Below are 20,157 nucleotides of genomic sequence, written 5' to 3'. Positions count from 1 at the left end.
TGGGCTTGTTAGCAATGAATTTGTTCTTCAGGAGTTGTGGTGGGAAGTTCTAGTTAGATCAGAGCAATGCACCCACCAGCCAGTGACAGATGCACTCTGCACAAAGTGAGAGGCTCACTTTGGGGAAGTCTGAAGTGACACCGGGGCCTGACTCTGCCTTTGTCTTGCAATGTTAGAGAAATTTTGTCACCAGGCTCTCATGTCCACTAGATACTTTATTGTCACATACCAATCACAGTCTCTGGTAGCTCGAGCCAGGTGCCTCTAAAGATGGACCCCAAACAGAGGTTGGTTCCCTGTTTTGTTATCAAATGTTGCAATGTTGTTGTCTTCATACTCGCTTAGGTCAGATTTGGTGAGAGTTTCAGCTGATTCTGCAGTCAATGTTGTAATGTGTCTGTTCTAGTTCATATACCATGACCTAGGGGCTCTCCACTCTAGCTATTAATTTTTAAGCAATATTTAAGCTGCTAGCTTTGTCTATTCTAAATATTATTAATGTCCAGTGGTTAGCTCCAGATTTCACTTTAATCCATCTTTGACTTACACAACATAACCATAGAGTTCAGGTAAAGTTCAACTTGCAGCCTAACAAATCTAGATATTTATGTCTACTTTCAAATAATACAAAAATGTCAACAGGCAGGCTAACCAGAGACAGGTCTTAGCTGGAGCACCCGTATCTTTGTTCATTTCGTGTGTCTACAGGGTTAAGACCTTTGCAGGACCAGCCTGTGTGGGAGTGAGGCAGGAATTTGTGTAGAGTTTGCTACTGGTGCCTCCAATTTTCTGTCAGTTAAAGGTGTCTCATCAGGCTTGACAGTGTGCAGGCAATTTTGCACATGGATATGTGCACCCTTTTAGTGATCCTGGTGCAGATTTGATCTGTCAGGGCTGCTGCAGTTTGACCTCCGACTGTCCTCCACAAGCATATCCCCACCACCTCCCAGCATGCTAGTGGTTCTCAGAAATGATCTGGCTAAAAACAACCCTAACAAGAATAAACTTTTCTTTCTGGCTTCAACAGCTGTGAGAAAACCCATTGGCTTCAAACCCCCCACCCCCCCACCCCCGGAGAGTTGCTGCCCTAAGGCCTAACAAGCTGTCAGCCTAAATGCTGCTACAGGATGCCCATCCCTTCTTTCTCAGGACCCTTGTCTGTAAGTGCATGGAGATGTAGGTGGAACTGTCTGCCCTGTTATTATCTTCTGTTGAAATCATGAAGAAGAAACCAAAGGAAAACCAGGAAGTGGGACTTATTCCATCACAACCAAGGGTTCTGCTCATGCTTCTAGATGTCTGCAATTTGCAGAGACTGCAGCCCAAAGAATTTTTAAGTGAGTAAGTCGCTAAGTGTGGTGGAGGGTGGAAAAGAAATTAGATCAATTTTATCAGTCAGAGTTTAGGTGACATTTGAGATATGCTAAATTAACCTTCAAAATTTCTCCAAATGTCTTGTTTAGAAAAAAAAAAAAAAAAAAAAAAAAAAAAAAAAAAAAAAAAAAAAAGGATATTCAGTCTGGGTAAAACAGACAATGAATGAGTGCATGTAAACTAATTGCCTAAAGCATTCATAACTGCACTTCCTCAGCCTCCAATATTACATCAGGTAATGAATTATTTTCACATCTGTCTTATTGAACAAAAAATACCACCATCTGAGCTTGAAGGGGAAGAGGGAGCAATATATTTAAACTAAACCTGGATGCAGTTGAACACAGAGAGATTATTAAAAAAAAACCCTGAATATTCACAATATTGCTTCCCTGTTCCAATTTAAAAAAATGAAAACAGGCTTAATTCTGTATTTTGTTGCTAGTACAACTTTGCCATTAGTTTGTGTGATTCCAGTTTCAGACCTTAAAAAATCTGTGATGAAAACTGAATGAAATATTAATATAGGTTAACTCTTGTGAAAATCCCTACCAGGCTTGCCTGGTGCTTGTAGGCCCTGTGCTTGCACTGCCACACGTGAGATGCTGACAAATATACACGCCCTTTCAAAGAGAACCTGTCTTTTGAGGATAGCTCAAGCATGCTAGAACCCCAGTATTGTTTCTGGAGGGAATAGATTCTGCTGGTCTAGGTGCCAGGTTCTCCCAAGGGGAAGCCTGGCCCATTGCTGCCTGGCTACAAGCATTCTGGCACTTAGACAAGGCCAGTTGTCAAGTCTTTCTGAGGCAGTACATCTCAATAGTCACAGTGGACCACACTCCCCGTGGGGATCAGCAGAATACACTGCCTTCAGGAAGGATTAATGCCCACTAATCCTCCATTCAAGAGAAAAAGACTCAGGTGTTTGCCAAGCCAATGAGCCAGTTTAGTCCTTTCCTGTCTCCCTGCACTTATTTTTTTTTTCTTTTTTTTAAATAAATCCTTCTCAAAATTACAAAAGCAGATCCAGGCAGTCACAGTGACTCAGCTGCAGAGCCATAAACAGTCCACATTGCAGATTAAATTTGAAATTGGTAATATCATTGTGCAGCACTGTGAAAATGTAAAATCACTTTTTCCTACTTGCCACATGCAAAGTACCACATGAAAAGATTCACATAAAGCCAGAACAGTTGCTAGAAGAGGAAAAGGAGGAACTGACATCCTCAAAGTAGTTAGAAACCATCTCCCCCAGCACCCTGTTTTACCAGTACTGTAAATACAGTACTGAAAAGGGAGAAAGGAAACAGATTCAAAAGCAATATATGACAGAGCACTCATCCAGATGAATGTTACAGGGAGTGGTATTTCACCACTTTTCTGTGATATTTTTTACTTCCAAAGATAGCAATCATGATATTTTTAATCTGAAATCCACCCAGAGCTACTGCAGGTGCTGCTCATTTCAGTCAAGCATTTAAGAGTTTACAAAGATTTAAACTGATTAAGTGTTAGAGAGGAGTGATGAATTCCAAATACTGATGTGCTAATTACTATAATGCATTTGTAGTGATTGCTTACAAGCATAATTGCCTTTCTTATTGAATCCAGCTCTCTTTGTTCCTTGGTCATGGGGCAGAATAGATAGGAGTGTCACCAAACCTCCAAAAACTGGAACAAGACTCCTTAACACCAATTTAGTGTTAAGGAGGGCATAATTTATTCAGGCACCTGGTTTCACAGTCTGTTCTTTATCTCTCTTTTTTATATCATATTCCTGTTCTCATAAGGTAACTGTCCCAACAGTGCATAAATAGTATCATGTTGTTGTCCAAATTCTGGCTTTCTTCCAGATAAACTAAACAATGTTTGTGTGTTCCTTTTGATTTCAATGTCAAAATTTCAATTTACAATATTAGGAACAGGAAATCTCCTTCATAATCCTGTGAGTTTCTTCCTGCTACCCAGCTTGTTCATCCCTTCTGTTAAGATGCTCAGTTTACTCTGTGTCCTGCTGGGATGAGGTTAGGAGTTTGCTTTACCCAGATTTCACCCAGCCACTGGTTTTCCTGTGTCACTTCAACATGTCCTAGAAGATACTGGGGCACTTGACTGATTTTGATTCTATATTAATAATCATTATTTTGTTTCTATCCCAAACCAAGGATGCAAAAATCATGTTGGAAGCTGGACAATCATTTTACCTTTGTTTCTTCCATTACATATTATGGCTAACTATTGCTTGAAGGGAAGAGGCAAAACCATGCAGAATATAACTCTGCTTTACAAATCCCATAAACTGAAGAAGACTTGCTGAACTGTGCTTATAAAAGAGAAGCTCTTCAACTTTGATAAGAAAAAAAATAAGATGAGGAATCCAGTATTTCTTCCTCATGGTAGTTCCCTCCAGTAGTTAAAAACACCCAAAATCTGTAAAAGCTTTTTGAAAAAGGTGTGATTTTTATGTCTGTCCTTCCCATTGTGTGTGGAAAGGTATTGAATGACCCCTTGTTTCTTTTCCCTGATCTCCTTTGATCTCCTGATAACATTGGGAGCTCATGCTTTGTTCTTCATCATTATTATCATCTCTAGTCCCTTTCTAGTCTTGGGCTTTGCATCCACAGCACCACTTTCTTTAGATAGAGGGGACATTCTTTTCCCCTTGATGCATAGTTTGGTGCTTGATTGTACTCATGCACCTTTTGTATAGGACTAATTTGCTGAATGTCCTTGCCCTGCTTTTGTGAACACTCAGCCCCCATCAGTGTTTATCTGTTTGACATCTGCATAGCTTAGCAGAAGTGATTTCCTTTATATTTTCAAATCACTGATAAGTATACTGAATCAGATCAGTATGATATTTCTCCACATTCTTTTTTGATCTGCCTACAGGGTTCAGACTGCATAACACTCGGTAGCAAAGCAATTGCAAGAACCCTGGGGAAAGGACTTTCAGTGGAAGGTGATTCATCAATGCCCTCTTTGCCTGTACAATCCTGGCAGAGGGCACCTGCAGCCAGCTCTGCCTGTTCCCCACTAATCCCCTGCATTTCCTCCTGTCCCTTTTCTGTATAGCAAGTGGAGCTGGAAGATTAGATGGAAAGGAGACCCCTGTCATCAGGGATTGTGTGGGGATTGCTCTGGATTTCAACACACTGCAATATGGTGACAGGAGAATTTCTGATTCACTGTAAGGGATTTATGAAGCTGCAATGGGGTGGCAGGAGAAAGCCCTAAATGGGGGGGGTTGGTATGCCAAAATGTCATGCTGCAGTTCTGATTGTAGCTGTGGGTTGTAGTAAACAAGCTTTCCTGATAGTCACTCTACTTGAAAAGTCTTTTTTTTCCCCTCTGCTTTTCAGCAATGCTTTAAAGAACTTAAAAGCAGCTTTAGGGCAGAAGTGCTACTTCTGTCTCTGCTTGCAGGTATGCCACCTGAAATAGTATGAACCATAAATTACTTTAATAGATAACAGCAGAAACTTCAAAAATCTTTGTGATTCAAACTTCAGAGGCAGCTAATGTAGCAATTCAGAAGAGGAAAACTGGGAAACTGCAGTCATATTTTGTGCTGCTGGCTGAAAAGATCATGAAATGACTTCAGCTAATCATATAAAGATTGTCAGTCAATAGAGCAGTGGTTCTATGTTTAAATGGTTTAATGACTCTATTGGTGAATGTCCTGTAGCTTGATAATAATTTGTCTTTGAGTTAATTATCTGAGTCATATTAGCTTTGTGAAGCAGAAATGGAGTGGTGGGCGGCTTTTATTACACCATAGAAATATTAAAATCAGAGTGCTATACTTTTAATCTTGAGTAAATAATGAGAATGTCTTGGCAGAGACAAGCACTTAGGGCACTTTTACCCTGAAGCTCACCTTCTTCTTGAACAAACAGCAAAGCAATCAGGCATGCTGAGTCTTTTATCCAAAAGCTTTTACTTTACTAAAAAGACATATGTCAGAGTTGGTGTGACTGTCTCCTAGACAGAAGGGTGGTGTATATGCAGAGGCAGTGTCTAAGGATGCAGCTGGGTGCAGCAGCATGCAGAGGTATCCAAACTGGCTCTGAATATGGGTACAATGACCAGGGTACAATGGCCCCAGACTTTTTGCCTGTAACCTCATGCATGCACAAGAATGCCATACAAAGGGCTACTCAAATGATGGGCTTGGACATGGCTTTTGACCATGAGTAAATATTTCCTGGGCTTTTTCCAGTCTGATTCCTTCTCTCTGCAGTCTGGTGTTCAGGCTGCAGATGCAAGTGCATGGTACAAGTTACCCCACAGAAACCAGGGTTTCCCCAGGGTGAGAAGATGAGAAAGAAGATGAAAGAGAAGATAACAATGAATTCCCAAACTCTCCCTGAAGAGAGTGACACCCGCGAAATACTCCAAGCCCACTTTTAAAAGCCTATCTACAACTTTTTGCCACAGTCTGAGGTCAGGGTAACACATTTTATTGAGTTTAAGACTTTTTGTCAATTGGGACCTTTAAAGCATGAATTTTATGCTGCTTAATCCCAGTTTGCACTAGGAAGGAGTAAAATCCATGAGAATTCTGATCTTGACTAGGGAGAGGGTTGTATTTTCCCTGAGATTGCCTTTTGTTCCTATAGATGTGACTCTGAGCATACTTGGTGATCCAGGAATTATGTTATACCACTGCCAAACCCATGTCAAGATGTCTGAGGTTTGTGCAAAAATCCTGGAAAGATTTGTGTCCCATAGTGTCATCAAATACACGTTGTTTCAAGACTGCTGGTATTCTATGATACTGCTGTCTCTCCTGTCTGTGGTGTAATTTGAATCCACTGAATTTCAGCAGGGTATCAGGGCATTCTTTCAAGAAATAAGAATTACCTGTGAAATAGGAAGCAAGCATTACTTGTTTCACCACTCTGTCACCATTTCAGTGGTTCCTCCCATCCCATTTCTTTGGTGTTTTGTTAGATAATTCTATGTCAGCATGCACTATTTTTCTCCTAGCATTTTTCTTGGCCGACCTGAAGAACAGTCTCTGCAACCTGTTTTTTAAATGTCAGTTTGTTTTGAGGTGGCAGTTAAATCAGTTCAGTCCTGCCTGAAATAGTAAATGTAAACACATTAAACAGGTCTTGTGCTCTTCCTGAACAGAGCCTGATCAACTCCTGTTGAAACCAACAAAAAGAATCTTCCTGACTTGTGATAGGGCTGGGTTAATCTATGAGAAATATTTATTCATCACCCAACAGACCTCCTCCAGCAATGGCAAACTGAAGTTCATGCTGCTTTATCTAAGAGAAGAAATTAAACTGATTAGATACTTTCAAAATATAGCAGCTTAATTGCCTTCAGGCTTTTGCAAAGTCTCCAGCTGGCTAGACTACTAATCTTTTGCAATTATTCTCATAATTATAAAATTAAAATTATGCCTCTTTTCTGATGATTGATCATAGTTCAGAATGGCTCACACTTGAGTTCCTCGATATATGGATGTAGGCCTGATTTAATGAACCCACCATATCTTCAATGAAAGGTGATAAAGACCTGCTGAGATACATAAACAGAGAACCTGGCTCCAAATATTAAACAGGTTCAAATGTGTAATGCTGAATTCCCACCAGGCCCTTTCTGATATCAGAGTCCCTGTGTGAGCCATATCAACAGCTTGCCTCCATATATTGTTAATTAGGTATCTCACCCACGGCTTTGGAATTTGAAATGAGCGTTTACTGTAGGCATGCAGTATGGTACGTTGCAGTGATTCTTCCTGGCCAAGCAGTGCTCTTTAAAAAAACTGAGACAGAGCCATTTGCCCCCTCTTGAATCAGGTTAGACTCATTTGCATGAAATTTCTCTCTTTATTTCCCTTTTCATAAGAATGCAGACATTTTTCCAGACTCGACAAGAAACCCCAAGCCACATGAAAATATTGGTGTAGGAGGGAAGATAGGCTAAAAATGCGGGGAGGAGCTGCAGAGGGGTGTGAAAGCAGAGGCAGCTTGTCCTGGTTTTGCCTGAGATAAAGTTAATTTCTTCTAAGTAGCTGGTAGAGTGATGTGGTTTGGATTTAGTATGAGAATAATATTGATAACATACTGATGTTTTGGCTGTTGAGGAGCAGTGCTTACCCTGAGACTTCTCAGTGTCTCATGCTTGACCACTGAGCAGGTGCACAAGAAGCTAGGAGGGAGCATGGCCAGGGCAGCTGACCCCAGCTGGCCAAAGAGATGCTCTGTACCATAAAATATCATGCCCAGTATTTAAACTGGGCAGGATTACTGGTGGTGGGGATGGTGTTTGACATTGGTCAGCACATGGTGATCAACTCTATTGTGCATCCCTTGTTTTTCTTGGGCATCCTCTCTTCCTCTGTCTCTTTTTCAATTTACTACTGTTATTATTTTATTTTACTTTGTTTCAAATATTGAGCTGTTGTTAGCCTACAAGTTTTTGTGGCAGGGGAGTGAGCAAGCACCTGTGTAGTGTTTAGTTGCCAGCTGGGCTTAAATAGCAACACAGCTCCAGGGTGCTCCTCTGTGAGGGTCTTCTCCCTAGAATGGGAAGTCATGAGATGAGTCTGAGGAGTTTAATACCACAGAGTGGAAGCTGGACACCATGGGGGAGTGGAATTCAGGAAATGTCTTTTTATTTCTAGCCCTGGGGATTTTGGATCTGAGAAGCTACGTGAAGACCTTGCTTAAGGATGTTGCTTAACCCTGTAGCCAAGGCCATGGTGATGCTGAAGTGCCTCTCTTTACCATTTGATTCAGAAAATGTTCTCTGCATGCAAAAATAATAATATAATAATAATTTGCTACAAGAACTTGATTGACAAAAACTATCTCCAGATGTCCCTACACCTTGTCCCACATTACCAGCCCATTCTTTGGGGAATGCTCTGGGAATTGCCAAGTGTTTGATGACATTTGACTTTCTACTATGAGCTATCTGACACCCACAGCATCTCATAAACACCATAATGCTGAGTCCCCTTTAAATTGCTATTTTGGTACCATATTAAAACTGAGCATGCTTCTTCCACCTACATTACATATATACAAATCTGTACTTCCCCTGTTTAGGTTTTAAAAAGCTCTCTTGGAATAATCCTCCCAAGGAGATGATTAAACCAGGAGGTCCAAATGGGACTTGGTGATATTTTGCTACTTGATCGCTTTAAAGTCTCCTTTCACTCCCTAAAAGCTATGTGAAGTGCCTTTTAGCTTTTAGCACGACCAAGGGAGTCTGACTTATCTTTAATTTTCTGTGTAAAGCATTTAAGGGACCCAAATCCTTTAAGTTAAGGACACTTTATCAATTTATAGTTACAAGAATTTTTCCCTTTGGCATTAGTCTTTCCTGCCCAGGAGGCTGTTCTGCTGTCACTCCATACATAACTTAATCAATTACAGGCTTTTAGTCACTTCTTTGTAAAACCATGAGCACATGTGAAGGTAGTAGAGTGGGAACACAGACAGTAGTGAGTGGATCCAGGTTGTTTGCAAGCCACCAGTGCAGCTGTGGGCCGCTGCTCCAGCACAAGGTTGTCATGTGAGAAGAGTGTGAGTGTCTTGGGCAAAGAGGACAGAGGACTGAGCTTCAAAGAGCACTGCTTGTATAACTCTGCTCTCTTCAGTATTGATCTCAGCCTGAAAGCCTGAACACAGTCAAAAAGGCTAGATGCTACCTTGTACTTTCCTGAAATCTGTGATGTGAGTTGGCAGGGCAGCAATAGGGAGAGCATGGTCATGCCTGAAAGTTCATTGGCTTTTCCAGCTCTCTCAGCTAGACTTAAGAGGATATTATCTCTCCAAATAGAAGTTCCCTTTGATGCTATTCATATTAGGTCTCCTCACTGCACTGTTAGAGAGGCATGGCCATTAGCAAGATCCAAAATGAGAGGAACAACTCCTGGTCCCCTTGAAAACTTGTAGAGAAAGCTTTATCTTGCCTTGCCTTGCCTTGCTGTGGATTTAGATCTCAAAAAACAGCCGTAGCAGAAACTAGAAGGGCTCTCTTATAACCCAAAAGCTTGTTTCCAACCCATTCATCAAGGTCTGGGTAGGCTGATCATTTCATTAGATGAATTGATTCAAATCTATTCATAGTGGGACTATTCCAGAGGGCAGGGTTTGTTGCAGACATATGTTTTTAAGTAGTTTTTTTCTTTTTCCTCCTTTCCCCACTGACATTATTGTCTTAACAGGCACCAGAAATACCCCTTTTCAGCTTTCCATTTTACCAGCCTCAACAAACCAAAAGCTGAGATTGTTATTTTCCATGTTCCCTCTTTCTCTTGTTTAACACCGAGTGGTCTCATCAGAGAGCAACAGTGACACTCATACAATCTTAGAGATCTTCTGACAAAAGCTTCACCAGATACCTGTGGAGATCATATTAGCCCCCCTGACCTCACTGGCTGTGGTGGTGTCAGGAACCAGACATCCTCTGGCTGAGGATGCTCAATGCTTTCTTCTCTTCAGACATTTCCAGCTGAAGAGTTCACAATTTACAACAGAATTTCTCATATTTGTTAACATAGTGTTGTAGTTACCACATTTCTGCTGTCTGGGTCCTGAAGCCATCATTTGGGTCATCTTTCTATGTGATGCCTCAGACTCTGTTCATTTTTACTGAGTTTATTAAAGTTGCTGAATTTCAACCCATTTTCATTTGCCTTGCTTGAGACTAAATCAACAGCTAAGATTCTAATTATGTACCACTGTAACCAAATCACCCTGAGGAATCAGCAAAATCTATTTGTAAATTCATGCATAAGTTGTATACCTAACCCTCTATCCCCATATTTTATGCATACTCAGAATAAGAAGCCATCAAAAATGACAAAAGATTATCTAATGAGCCATTCAGCTATAATGCTTATCTAAATTAAACACTGTGTAAAATAAATTAGTTTGCTAAAGAAAATGAAGCATATTTTACCTTTCACTAAATATTGCATTTACTCCACAAATTAATCACATTTCTCAAGGTTGATGAATAAAGTAAAGTCCCTTCTCCTGTAAGCACCAAGGCTCTATGTTGGAAGGTACACACAGATAGCTTCTATACCTGTTTATTTTTATTTGTGGAATGATTCCTCTCTTGATGACAAAAGGCACTTGTGCCCACAGCATATATGTATGCAGTTATTTTTGTGTGTGTGTGTGCTTTCTGCAATTTCTTTCTTTCATTGTTCTTTTTCCATCAAGTGTTTATGAAAAGTACATGCAGTCCTCATGAAGGGTAAAGTGAAGTGGCAGGTAGCGTGATGCCTTCTGTGTCCTTGTTTGAAACATATCTGCACAAACAGAGAATTAGGACTTCTGAAAGGACACTGATTTTGAGGCCTCTCATCAACAAGCATATTCATTGTAAAGAGAGCCAAGAAACTATTCTCAGTTATCGTGGCTCACAGTTACCCCAAAGTGCTCATATCTTGGGAAATTCTTTGCCAGTGTTGTGTGGGGTTCAGCTGGGTTATTTTTCTTTTGTTTTTCATAGGGCCCCATGGTTTGAGAGAGGATTTTCTTGATTTCCTGCATCTTGTATTGTCAAAAAAAATATGTAATCTGAATAGACATAAAGATTTCTGTTATTCAAATGTCAGGGCTTGAACTAAAATAAGTATTAGACTTGTTTTTACTTCTGCTTTCGTGTCTTTAGAGACTGCTGTTAGGAGGGGTCTGGTGCTTGCAATACCTTATACTCCAAAAGCATACTTCCATAATGACATGTGCTTGATTCCCATTAAAACAATTAATATTTAAATGCTTTGGTAACTTGTAGAGTATGCACCTTCATTAATTTATGCCTCACAAAAATAGAAGATGTGTAAGAATTTTTTTTTTTTTTTTTGTTACTCTGTGGAAGTCAAATCATCCTATGTCATCTCAAAATGGTAATTATTTTCCCATGAAAAAAATCTTTCAAAAAGAGCCCCAAACCTACAAACACAAAGTAATGGCTACATTTTTCTTTTCTTGGACTGATAATGTCTGCACCTCTAAGCACTGGGTTGGCAGTGTGCAGGAGGGTGAAACGTTTTTCTAGGTAAAGTTTTGCTTTGATGTTCTTCAAGGGTCACAATGGGCAATGTTGAATTTTGCTGCCTTGCATTGGATTTTAAAGTAAAAACAAAAAAAGAAGACAGAAATTTCTGAGGTAAAACCAAACTGAAAGACACTTTACAGTTTTAGCAAGAGATGGAAATCTGGTCCAAGAGATCTGAACTTTAAATTACATCAAAAATATCCAAAAGAGAATTAAATAGCTTTCTCATTCAGATTTTATTTGAAACTTGCCCTGAAAGCATACCTGTTTTCTTGGATTAGTGTTAATTTGGAAAGTATCCTAGTCCTGTGCTATTCATCTGAGAGATGAATATGTGATTTTTCATGCTGCTCAGGAATCTACAGTCAAACAGGACTTTATCATTATACAAGGCTTCATGTGCTAGCAGTCATGCATATGAATACTTCTGTTCACTGTGGGAATGTAAGAAGGATCTCACAGATACCTCCATTAAAGCTGTTGAAAACCAGAGGTCCTCCTGGGCTGTCATGGACAAGCCAGCTGGGTGCCCTTGTTTTGTTGTGTTCAGTCCCCCTCTCTGGCAATCAGACTTCGACACTGACTTTTGCTGCCTCCTCCTAAGTGTGGGGTCTGTCGGAGCAACTCTGGCACCTTTAAGCAACTAACTGTTCAACAGATGTGGAGCGAGTTGCAGACAAGGAATAAGAAACCTACTGGAGACAGATGAAATTGCCTAAATCTCTCTCCCCAGAGACAAAGGAGGACCGTACGAGTGTTTTCCAGACTAATGGAAAAACTCAGCTTTACAACAGAAGGTGTGGAGAATAGAAAAAGGTAATAAAATACCATCTTTTGCACAGTAAGAAAGCAGTGTAGAAAATAAAATTAATTATTTATTTCTATATTTAAGCACTTGGAAGGGATGCAGACAACAGCAGTATGAGCCCATTTCTGCATATGAGAATCCTATGAGGAAAGGCATCACAATCATATCCAGAGGAAAAATTATAAGAACAACTTGTAAATGGTATATAGTACAATAATGAATGAAACAAAAAGCTGTTTCTTTGAAAATAAATGGATAATGACTTTATTTCAGTCCAGAGTCCTACATTAACTCATTCATATTCCTAATTTAGATGGATGGGATAATTCATGTGGTGACCCCAGTGAACATTATGTAAATTTTGGTGGGATTGAGTCATACTAAATTTGCAAATCAAAGTACTGCTCAGAAATGTTATCTGATTTCCAGGTATTAAGTCTAAAAACTCCATTAATTGTTCAAAAGTAGGTAGTGAGCGTACATTTATTAGATGAAAAAACTAAAATCTACAATCTATGAAGCTTAAAAAACCAGTCCAATTTTAGGAAAGTTATTACATGCCCATGGGAAGAAAATATTGTCTTGTTCTTATATACAGCCTATCCAAGGTCGCTGCAGTAAAGGCTGCTGCAGATTCATAGTTTTAATTAAGCAGTAGCAAAATTTAGACATAGAATCTAAATAACAGAACTTCATGGTAATAAAAAGAGATACCTTATTTATTTTCCTGAGAACATAAAGCCCCATGATTTTATATGTCTCCTACTTAGGAAAATGTATTTTTGTAATATAGGCAATTATAAATAAATTTTATTCAGTTCTTGCTTTACAGGGAACAAACTCATTGCAAAAGATCATAATAATAAAAACCCCTTTTTAAACTGAGTCCACTTAAGTAAGAATAATTTTTTCACTGAGAGGAAACAAACTCAGTTGCCATACAGCTGGTTAGAGTGCATTTTTAATACAAACACTTCAAGCTGCCTTGTAGTAAAATGAACATTGTAGTTAATATCACCCCCCCCCCACCTCCCCACACCTGCATGAGAAATTTTTCCTTACATTTGAGAACAATGTGGTGGGGAGATGCCCAGAGGGCTGGGGGAAAGGGACTCAGCAGCAAGGTTCTGCGTGACCATTGGTCCTCTGTGAAATCTACAATGAGTTCACAAGACTGAACCATCAACAGATTATATTTTTCTAAATTTAATTCAAGTTTTGTGGTTTTGCTTGGGTCTTTTTCCAGCTCTGAGTTTGTGCAAAGATGTGTGTGGCTCCCTGCATGATTTAAGTGACAGGGATGATTTACAGTGGTACAGGATAGGGAAATGCTGGCATGTGGGTGGTGAGAAAGATCTGCACTGGCTAAGTGCCCTGCATGGCAGCTCCCCATAGGATCCTGAAGAGGCTGCTCAGGGCCTTTGCCACAGAAGTGTGGTAGGATCTGCATGGGGTGCACCATGGGTTCTGGGAAGGGCTTGTGAACCATTCAGTAGCCCAGAAATAAATGGCTGTCCAGATGTGTCATGTGAGAGTCCTGCTGGAACACTGGGTTGCCACTGATGTGCCAAGGTAGGACAACAGGGAAATATCACACTGGAAGGGGAGGAAGAGATACAGGGACAGTGCTGCTGGTGTGAGCTAAGAAGCTGGGTGAGGTGATGTGGCAGGCAGTATCCCAGCCATCCATTCCTGTCTTCTCTGGCTATGACTTTGTAAGTGGTTCTGTATGAAACCCAGATATAATTACATAGAGTGACAATGGTGTTTTCTCATTGGAAAAGTGCCTGTGTTTTCATTTTAGCTGGAGTCCTTGCTCTGTAATTGCTTGTAAACACTTTATCAGTTATAAGAGCCAGATGGTGCAGTAGATGGCTTTTAGTGATTCCTGAAAAATAGAGAAGACTCTGACTAGACATCATTTACAATTATTTTTTATGTTTGGAGCACATAGATTACAGCTTGCTTTAAACAGAGGGTCAAGATGAAGCCTCACAACAGAGGCATGCAAACCCCTCATACTGAGCTTGGCACTGGCAGTGTGCAATTGATGAGGCTGCAGTGCCCACCTAAAACACATGTGCTATAAGGTGCACAAGAGCACAAGGTGCAGGCTCTTGCCAGTCGGTGTCCATCCACTTCACAGTGCACAGGGCTTGTGGGGACCTCTGTTTTCCTCTGTACAGGTGCCAGTGTGGCTTTGCAGAACATTGTCTGTGCTAGATGTATTCTGGTTTTGACAGGACCTGCATCTCCTGCCCTCCATTGCTCCTTTCCCGGAAAGTCCCCCCCAGCCTTTGAGTTCTTCTTTCCCTAAAAAAAGAAAAAAAAAAAAAAAAGGTCAGAATTAAAGAAGTCAAAAATAGTTAATCATTTTAGGGACTGTATTTATGCGTCCCCTCCCTTCTAGGGGTAGTCAGAGTGACAGTAAAGGAGCAATACTCAGAAGGGGGGCAGAGGCTGTTGCTGAAGAAGCAGTAGATGAGGGGGTTGACAGCACTGTTCAAGGCTGGCAGGTTCTGAATAATCACAGATGCGTAGAAGCGCTCTTTGGTCTCAGGGAGTATGTTGAAGTTGTCCAGGATATCAAAAAGAAAGTAAGGGCTCCAGCAGAGAATAAATGCTGCAGACAAGACAGAGAGAAGAAGAGCTTGACATTGGATAGTTTAGCAATTTAGGGAGGTAATTACACACTCATGGAGCAACTGTCATAACATATAAATATTTGTTCATGCAAAAAAAACCCTTCTCCCCATTCAGGATCTTATTTAAGAGAATAGTTATTAGATTGTGCTTTTATTTGTCTTTATTTTTATTTTAATGCCTATAAAATATATTACATGTGTTTCTGTAAGTGTTTGGAGTGCTCCCTCTAGACATATTGAGACACTTCTGAACACTACACAACACATAAAGGGTAAATAGGTAGCCAGTTACAGCATCATCAGTTATAGTGAAGTGCTCTTTTAATGGTCCCCAGAGTGAGCAGCCAATCTAAATGTACACACAGCCAAAGTGCTGCTCCGTGACAGCACTGCCTGTCACAGCCACCTATTAAAATAAGGTTCTTAGACACCCAGGAGCAAGAAATGACACTCTTTCACACTGCATTATGGCAAACCAACATGTCACTTGGCATGCTGGATGGAGATGCTGTGTACATGGAGTGTGCAGGAAGATTCTCCTAATTTCCTGTACTGCCATTTGAGAAGTGAATTTGAGGAGAGAAAAAGAGGACTATACTGCTCATGGCCTCTGCTTTTGTTCAGATGTGGCAGGCAAAAAACATTAGCCATAGATCTGGCTTTATTTGCAGGCATAGGGAATAAATCTGTCTCTTACAAATTTCTATGCCATCTCTTCTCACAAGGGCTCTTGATTCAGGATTTGCATAGAAATGCTGGGACAGGCAGTTCACTCAACTAAGCTATAAGTACCTGGGTTGCAAACATACAGGTAATTGTGAAATCAGACACATGATCACATCCTGACCCAGATGAGACAGCAGAGTAACCTTGTGCCTGTTTTCTTGTCACATTAATCAGAATTTGTTTGCTGGCAGTTAGCTGAGTGCTCACTAAAAGTGCAAGGAAGAGGTAAGCTTCCTTCCTATTTTCTAGAACAACCAAACAGGAGGTGTCTATGCACGGATATATGCAAAATAGCAATACACAGTGCCAGAGTGTGGATCATAGCACTCACTATGCAGAACTTTAAGTGGCTTTAAAAAAATCCATGGATGTTAGGTGTCAATCTGTTTGCCCATTAAGAGGTGCTGGGTGCCTAATATTATCAAGGTCTGCTGAAATACTTGAGCATTCATGTGAGCTGTCAACATCTGATGGCCTTGCATTAGTAGTTGTGTCTGCCAAAAGCTTTCTCTGATTGCCGCACAGAAAAGTTCAGACACAGAGAAGCTGTTCTTGGTCTTAATGAAAAGTACGAATCACACTGGCCTCTCTCACATCTGAAGATGCTGCCACTAGACAGTGAGCTAAGCTACTTAAGTGGCTGTTATCAAAATATTCTTCAATTTTGCACAGTGTTGGAAAAAGAAGTGATCTCTTTTTCAGTGTCAAGGGATGACTGTCAGCCCATTGGTTGACTGCTTTGGTTCCTTTCCTGCATGTCTCTGGCAGCTAATCACAAGCTCTGTCTAATGCTGTCTTTATTTATTGAGATAGAATATCAGCTTCCTAATTGCATCAGAATAAAGTAATTTCCCTAGGAGACAGAGAAGTCATCTGTTGCCCAGTTGGGAAAGGAGAGCTCATTCTTTTCATCTCAGCAGGCAACACCACTGTGACATCAAATACAATTGCTGCACATCTCACCTTTCTCCTCTCCTTACACCATCTCAGCAGCTCACAGGCCATACAGTGTCTCTAAGCCTAAAAGACAACTCAGTTGCCAAATCTTTTGGCAGTCTGGATAGGAAAGAGATTACCTCTTCCTTTGTTCCTTTTAGACATTGTCTCTTTACTTTCTTTATGCACACCAGGGGCTGCACATCTAATTTAATTTAAGGGTTATGTCAGATACCTAAAATAGAAACGTATCAGCCAGAAAAGAGGGGGAAGAACAAGAGGGGAAGAACAAGATCAGAAGGTGTCTGAGTAAAGCTCCTTTACCAAGCCATCTACTTTGCCTGCTGATGATAGAGGTTGCTGAGGAAAAGCAGTTTCCTAATGTCAGCATCCTCCCTAGCTACCAGCTCTGGGGCTTTTCACTTACCAAGGATGATTACAATGCTGTACTTGATCGCTTTCACCTTTGCCCTGGATATGAACCCACGACTGGTGTAGCCACGGGAAGTTTTGCCACCTGGGAAAAGAACAGTTCAGCTAGTGAAAGAATAGTGAAAGGTGTGTGGATTTGTCAGTGTGTACCTTGACAGGCAGGACAGGAATACACAGTCTCATCTTTCTCTGGTGTCAGTTAGGACCTCAGTAGTTCCTGAAATTTGGACACTTGCAAGTCTGCTCAACTTGGACAATCAAAACCTGAGCCACCCAAAATAAAAAGGGAAAAAGTAAGCAGAGTAGGTCCCCCCGAAGCATTGAGGCATGTGTAGTCTTGGGATGGAAAATACTCTGATCATTTTATAGCTTTCTGTGGCCAGGAATTTCTGATCTTGAGCAAAATTCAGACTTGCAAGGATATGTGAAGACACAGAAAAAGTGTTGCCGAGTATATCTTAGAAAAAACCTATTCTGGAAATTATCAAAGTTCTAGGAACAGAAATTCTAACTTCTAGAATAAGTAGTTTTTATTTTTTATTCATTTTTTCACAGATGTTTCTGTTATGTCTCTAAAGAGAATTTAGTGTCAAAGGAAAGAAGGTAAATAATGTAGAAATGAGTTATGAATGAACAAATACAGAAACCTCATTCCCACTGCAGTGATGGGGGCCCAACATCACATGTGCATGTGCAAGCACTCCCAGATTTGTGAGGATCAGCTGGAATTGAATCGCAAAGCTGGAGTCACGGGTAAGCCGAGACTCACCAGGACAGCTGGATATGATGACAGCCTGAGCTTTGCTCTTCATCCAGATGGTTCGAATCACAATTGAGTATATGACGCTGCAGAAGGGGAAAAGTTGCTGGTATTAGGCACAATAAATTTAACAGACATCCTGGTCATTTGTGCTCTAAGAATACACTTGTCTATGTGTAAGGAGTTCACAAAGGCAGTGGGACTGCATAGGAATAATAATAGTAAATGACAATAATAATAATAAATATGACATGACTCTCCCACAATATTTTTCAGAAGGAGATCTGAATACTTTTCACCATGGAAGTCCTTACGGTTGTCCTGGCTTTGTGGATGTCAATTCTGAGGCTCAGAGGAATGCACTGATTCGGCCAAAAATCTTTCAGGCAAGAGCTCATTGGTGATTTTGAGCCAGCCAACACCAAATCCATCTGAGTATCAGCCCTGGAACACTAGCTCTTATGAGGGAAGCAAGTGAGGGACCTGGTTTTACTGTATGTACACTTCAATTTTGTTGTTACTTTTTGGTCAAGAAGCTGGTGAATAAAATTTCACCCCAGGGAATCTGATAAGGGCAAGATCCATGAGAAATGTAAATAAATACAGCAGTGCTCAGTTTTGGGTCTCAGGGTCCTGTGGTGGAAATCAAGGATAAATGGGAAGAGCTAGATGATTCAAAACCAGATCCACCACAATTTGCATATTTAGAGAGGTTTATATACTTTCAATAGGAAAGATGGAAAGTGCCCTAGTACACAGTGACCTTGGATAGTTATGGACTTTCCCTGTGCAATAGCCTATCTAGACTTCTACTGATTTAATATAGAATGGATAAAAATAATTCCTTCAAGATGAAGTGTTGTTTAAACCCATGTCCTGCTTGAGGATGTTAATTGCTAGAAACCTTAGTGGTTCTCATGTGAAAAAGGTGTAATGAAGGACATAATTTCAGGGTGTTTTATACAGGCAAAAATGTGTCTTACTGTTATGTGGCTTATTTTTGTTATCAGAAGTGGCATTATACTTATTAGTCCTTTCAGACTGATATACGAGTCTTTCCTACCTCACCCTCAATTGCTAGACATGCTTGCAAAGGCAGAATTTGTGCTCAAAAAACTATGAAGGTTTGGAGGTTTCCCCGTCTGTGGAAGTTTGAGCCATCTGGTTTCCAGGCTCAGTAGGTGAGAGCTGTAAATTCAAGGTGCAGTCTGGGCTGCGCAGCGGAGCAGTAGCGTCCTGGCCCAGTGAGGGGTTTGCTCGCATCTGCTGTGGACTGCAACTTGCTCTCCTTAATCCCTTCAAAAGTCCAGCTTGGCTCCCAGCTGATTTGAACATTTTCCTTTTATCTCCTGGCTTTCAAGAGCTGTTTATTTAACAGCTCATACACTTGAAACTTGAGAGTTTCTTTGTACTTTTTACAGACAATGATGGAAAATTCACGTACCATTTCTCCTTTGATTGTTCCAATGAATCACAATGTATTATAATGATAATTGTTGTCATCTCAAAAATCTTACCAGCTCACTCTTAAAAGTCCTGTTTCTATTTTCTTCCTAGCCTGCTGTCTCTAGCCTGACCTCTTTATTTGCAATTGAGACAATGTCCTCTCTGATGCATTTTCCTTTGTCCAGCACGTAAAGTCCAGAGTTTCTTAAGCATCAGGACAAAGGGGTCTAACTCTGTAGTCAAAATATTAAGACTCCCTACTTTTGGCCAAATGCCATAAGGATTGAATTATGAACCCAGGCTTCTCACTTGCTTTCCCTTTGACCCCAGAATTCCTGCCCTCTTGGCAGCAGAGTCTTGTAGGAGCATGTCTTTTGCCAGATACAGTTACATTATTTGTCTTCTCATTGGCATTTCACCTATGAGTGAAATGCTATCAATCATACATGCTGATTCATTTGAATCCTTAATTTTTAGAACTCCAGAGGAAAATTGAATTCTTGTTTTCATCTAGCAGCTTATAAAGTGCTGCCAACATAGTGGATCTGTGTTGGTGTTTTTGCTTCTGTTTATCTTTCAGTTTTCTGTAGCTGAAGCCAGTGGAGCCTTCCTTATCAGGAGTGAACCAGAGGTGGTGTAAAACTGGTCAGAGTGGGTGTCAGGAAAGTTTACATGCTAGGTAAACTTCTGAGCAACTCTTGTGCCAGCCACAGTTATTCATTTACGATTTGATCGCTCTGGGATTCCAGTTCGTAGTAGTGCCTAACCCCCTTTTTTTTTTTTTTTTTTTTTTTTTCCCCAGAAATGTTGACATGGAGCTGAGAAGCTGGACTTTCTAGAAATGTGTTACCTAAAGCATAGGATCACAACAGGCACAACAGGCAACTGCAGGTGTGTTTCAAAGCCACAGAAGTAAAAAGAGGGCTCTTATGGAAGAAAAGTATTTATCTTATGAGAGAAAATCAGCTTTTTTTCAGAATACATTTGTA

The 20,157-nt window shown here is 40.4% G+C and overlaps 1 protein-coding gene across 1 annotated transcript in view; it reads right to left on the bottom strand.

Annotated features, from left to right (window-relative positions):
• Window positions 1-14,379: 14,379 nt before the first annotated feature.
• The window catches only part of NPSR1 (neuropeptide S receptor 1), a 56,561-nt gene continuing 50,783 nt past the window's right edge, over window positions 14,380-20,157 (bottom strand). Inside the window, exons 6-9 of the mRNA XM_053972875.1 lie at window positions 17,732-17,808; window positions 16,958-17,047; window positions 14,666-14,846; window positions 14,380-14,536 (exon numbers count right to left, since the gene is read on the bottom strand). Of these exons, the coding sequence (XP_053828850.1) occupies window positions 14,443-14,536; window positions 14,666-14,846; window positions 16,958-17,047; window positions 17,732-17,808 (442 nt within the window). The 3' untranslated portion in view covers window positions 14,380-14,442. The remainder of the gene's footprint in view (window positions 14,537-14,665; window positions 14,847-16,957; window positions 17,048-17,731; window positions 17,809-20,157) is intronic.

The sequence above is a fragment of the Vidua macroura genome, chromosome 1 (genome assembly GCF_024509145.1).
Source record: "Vidua macroura isolate BioBank_ID:100142 chromosome 1, ASM2450914v1, whole genome shotgun sequence".
NCBI classification, from domain to species: domain Eukaryota; kingdom Metazoa; phylum Chordata; class Aves; order Passeriformes; family Viduidae; genus Vidua; species Vidua macroura.
The sequence above is the reverse complement of the archived record's forward strand: the minus strand, read 5'-3'. Positions and strand labels throughout refer to the sequence as shown.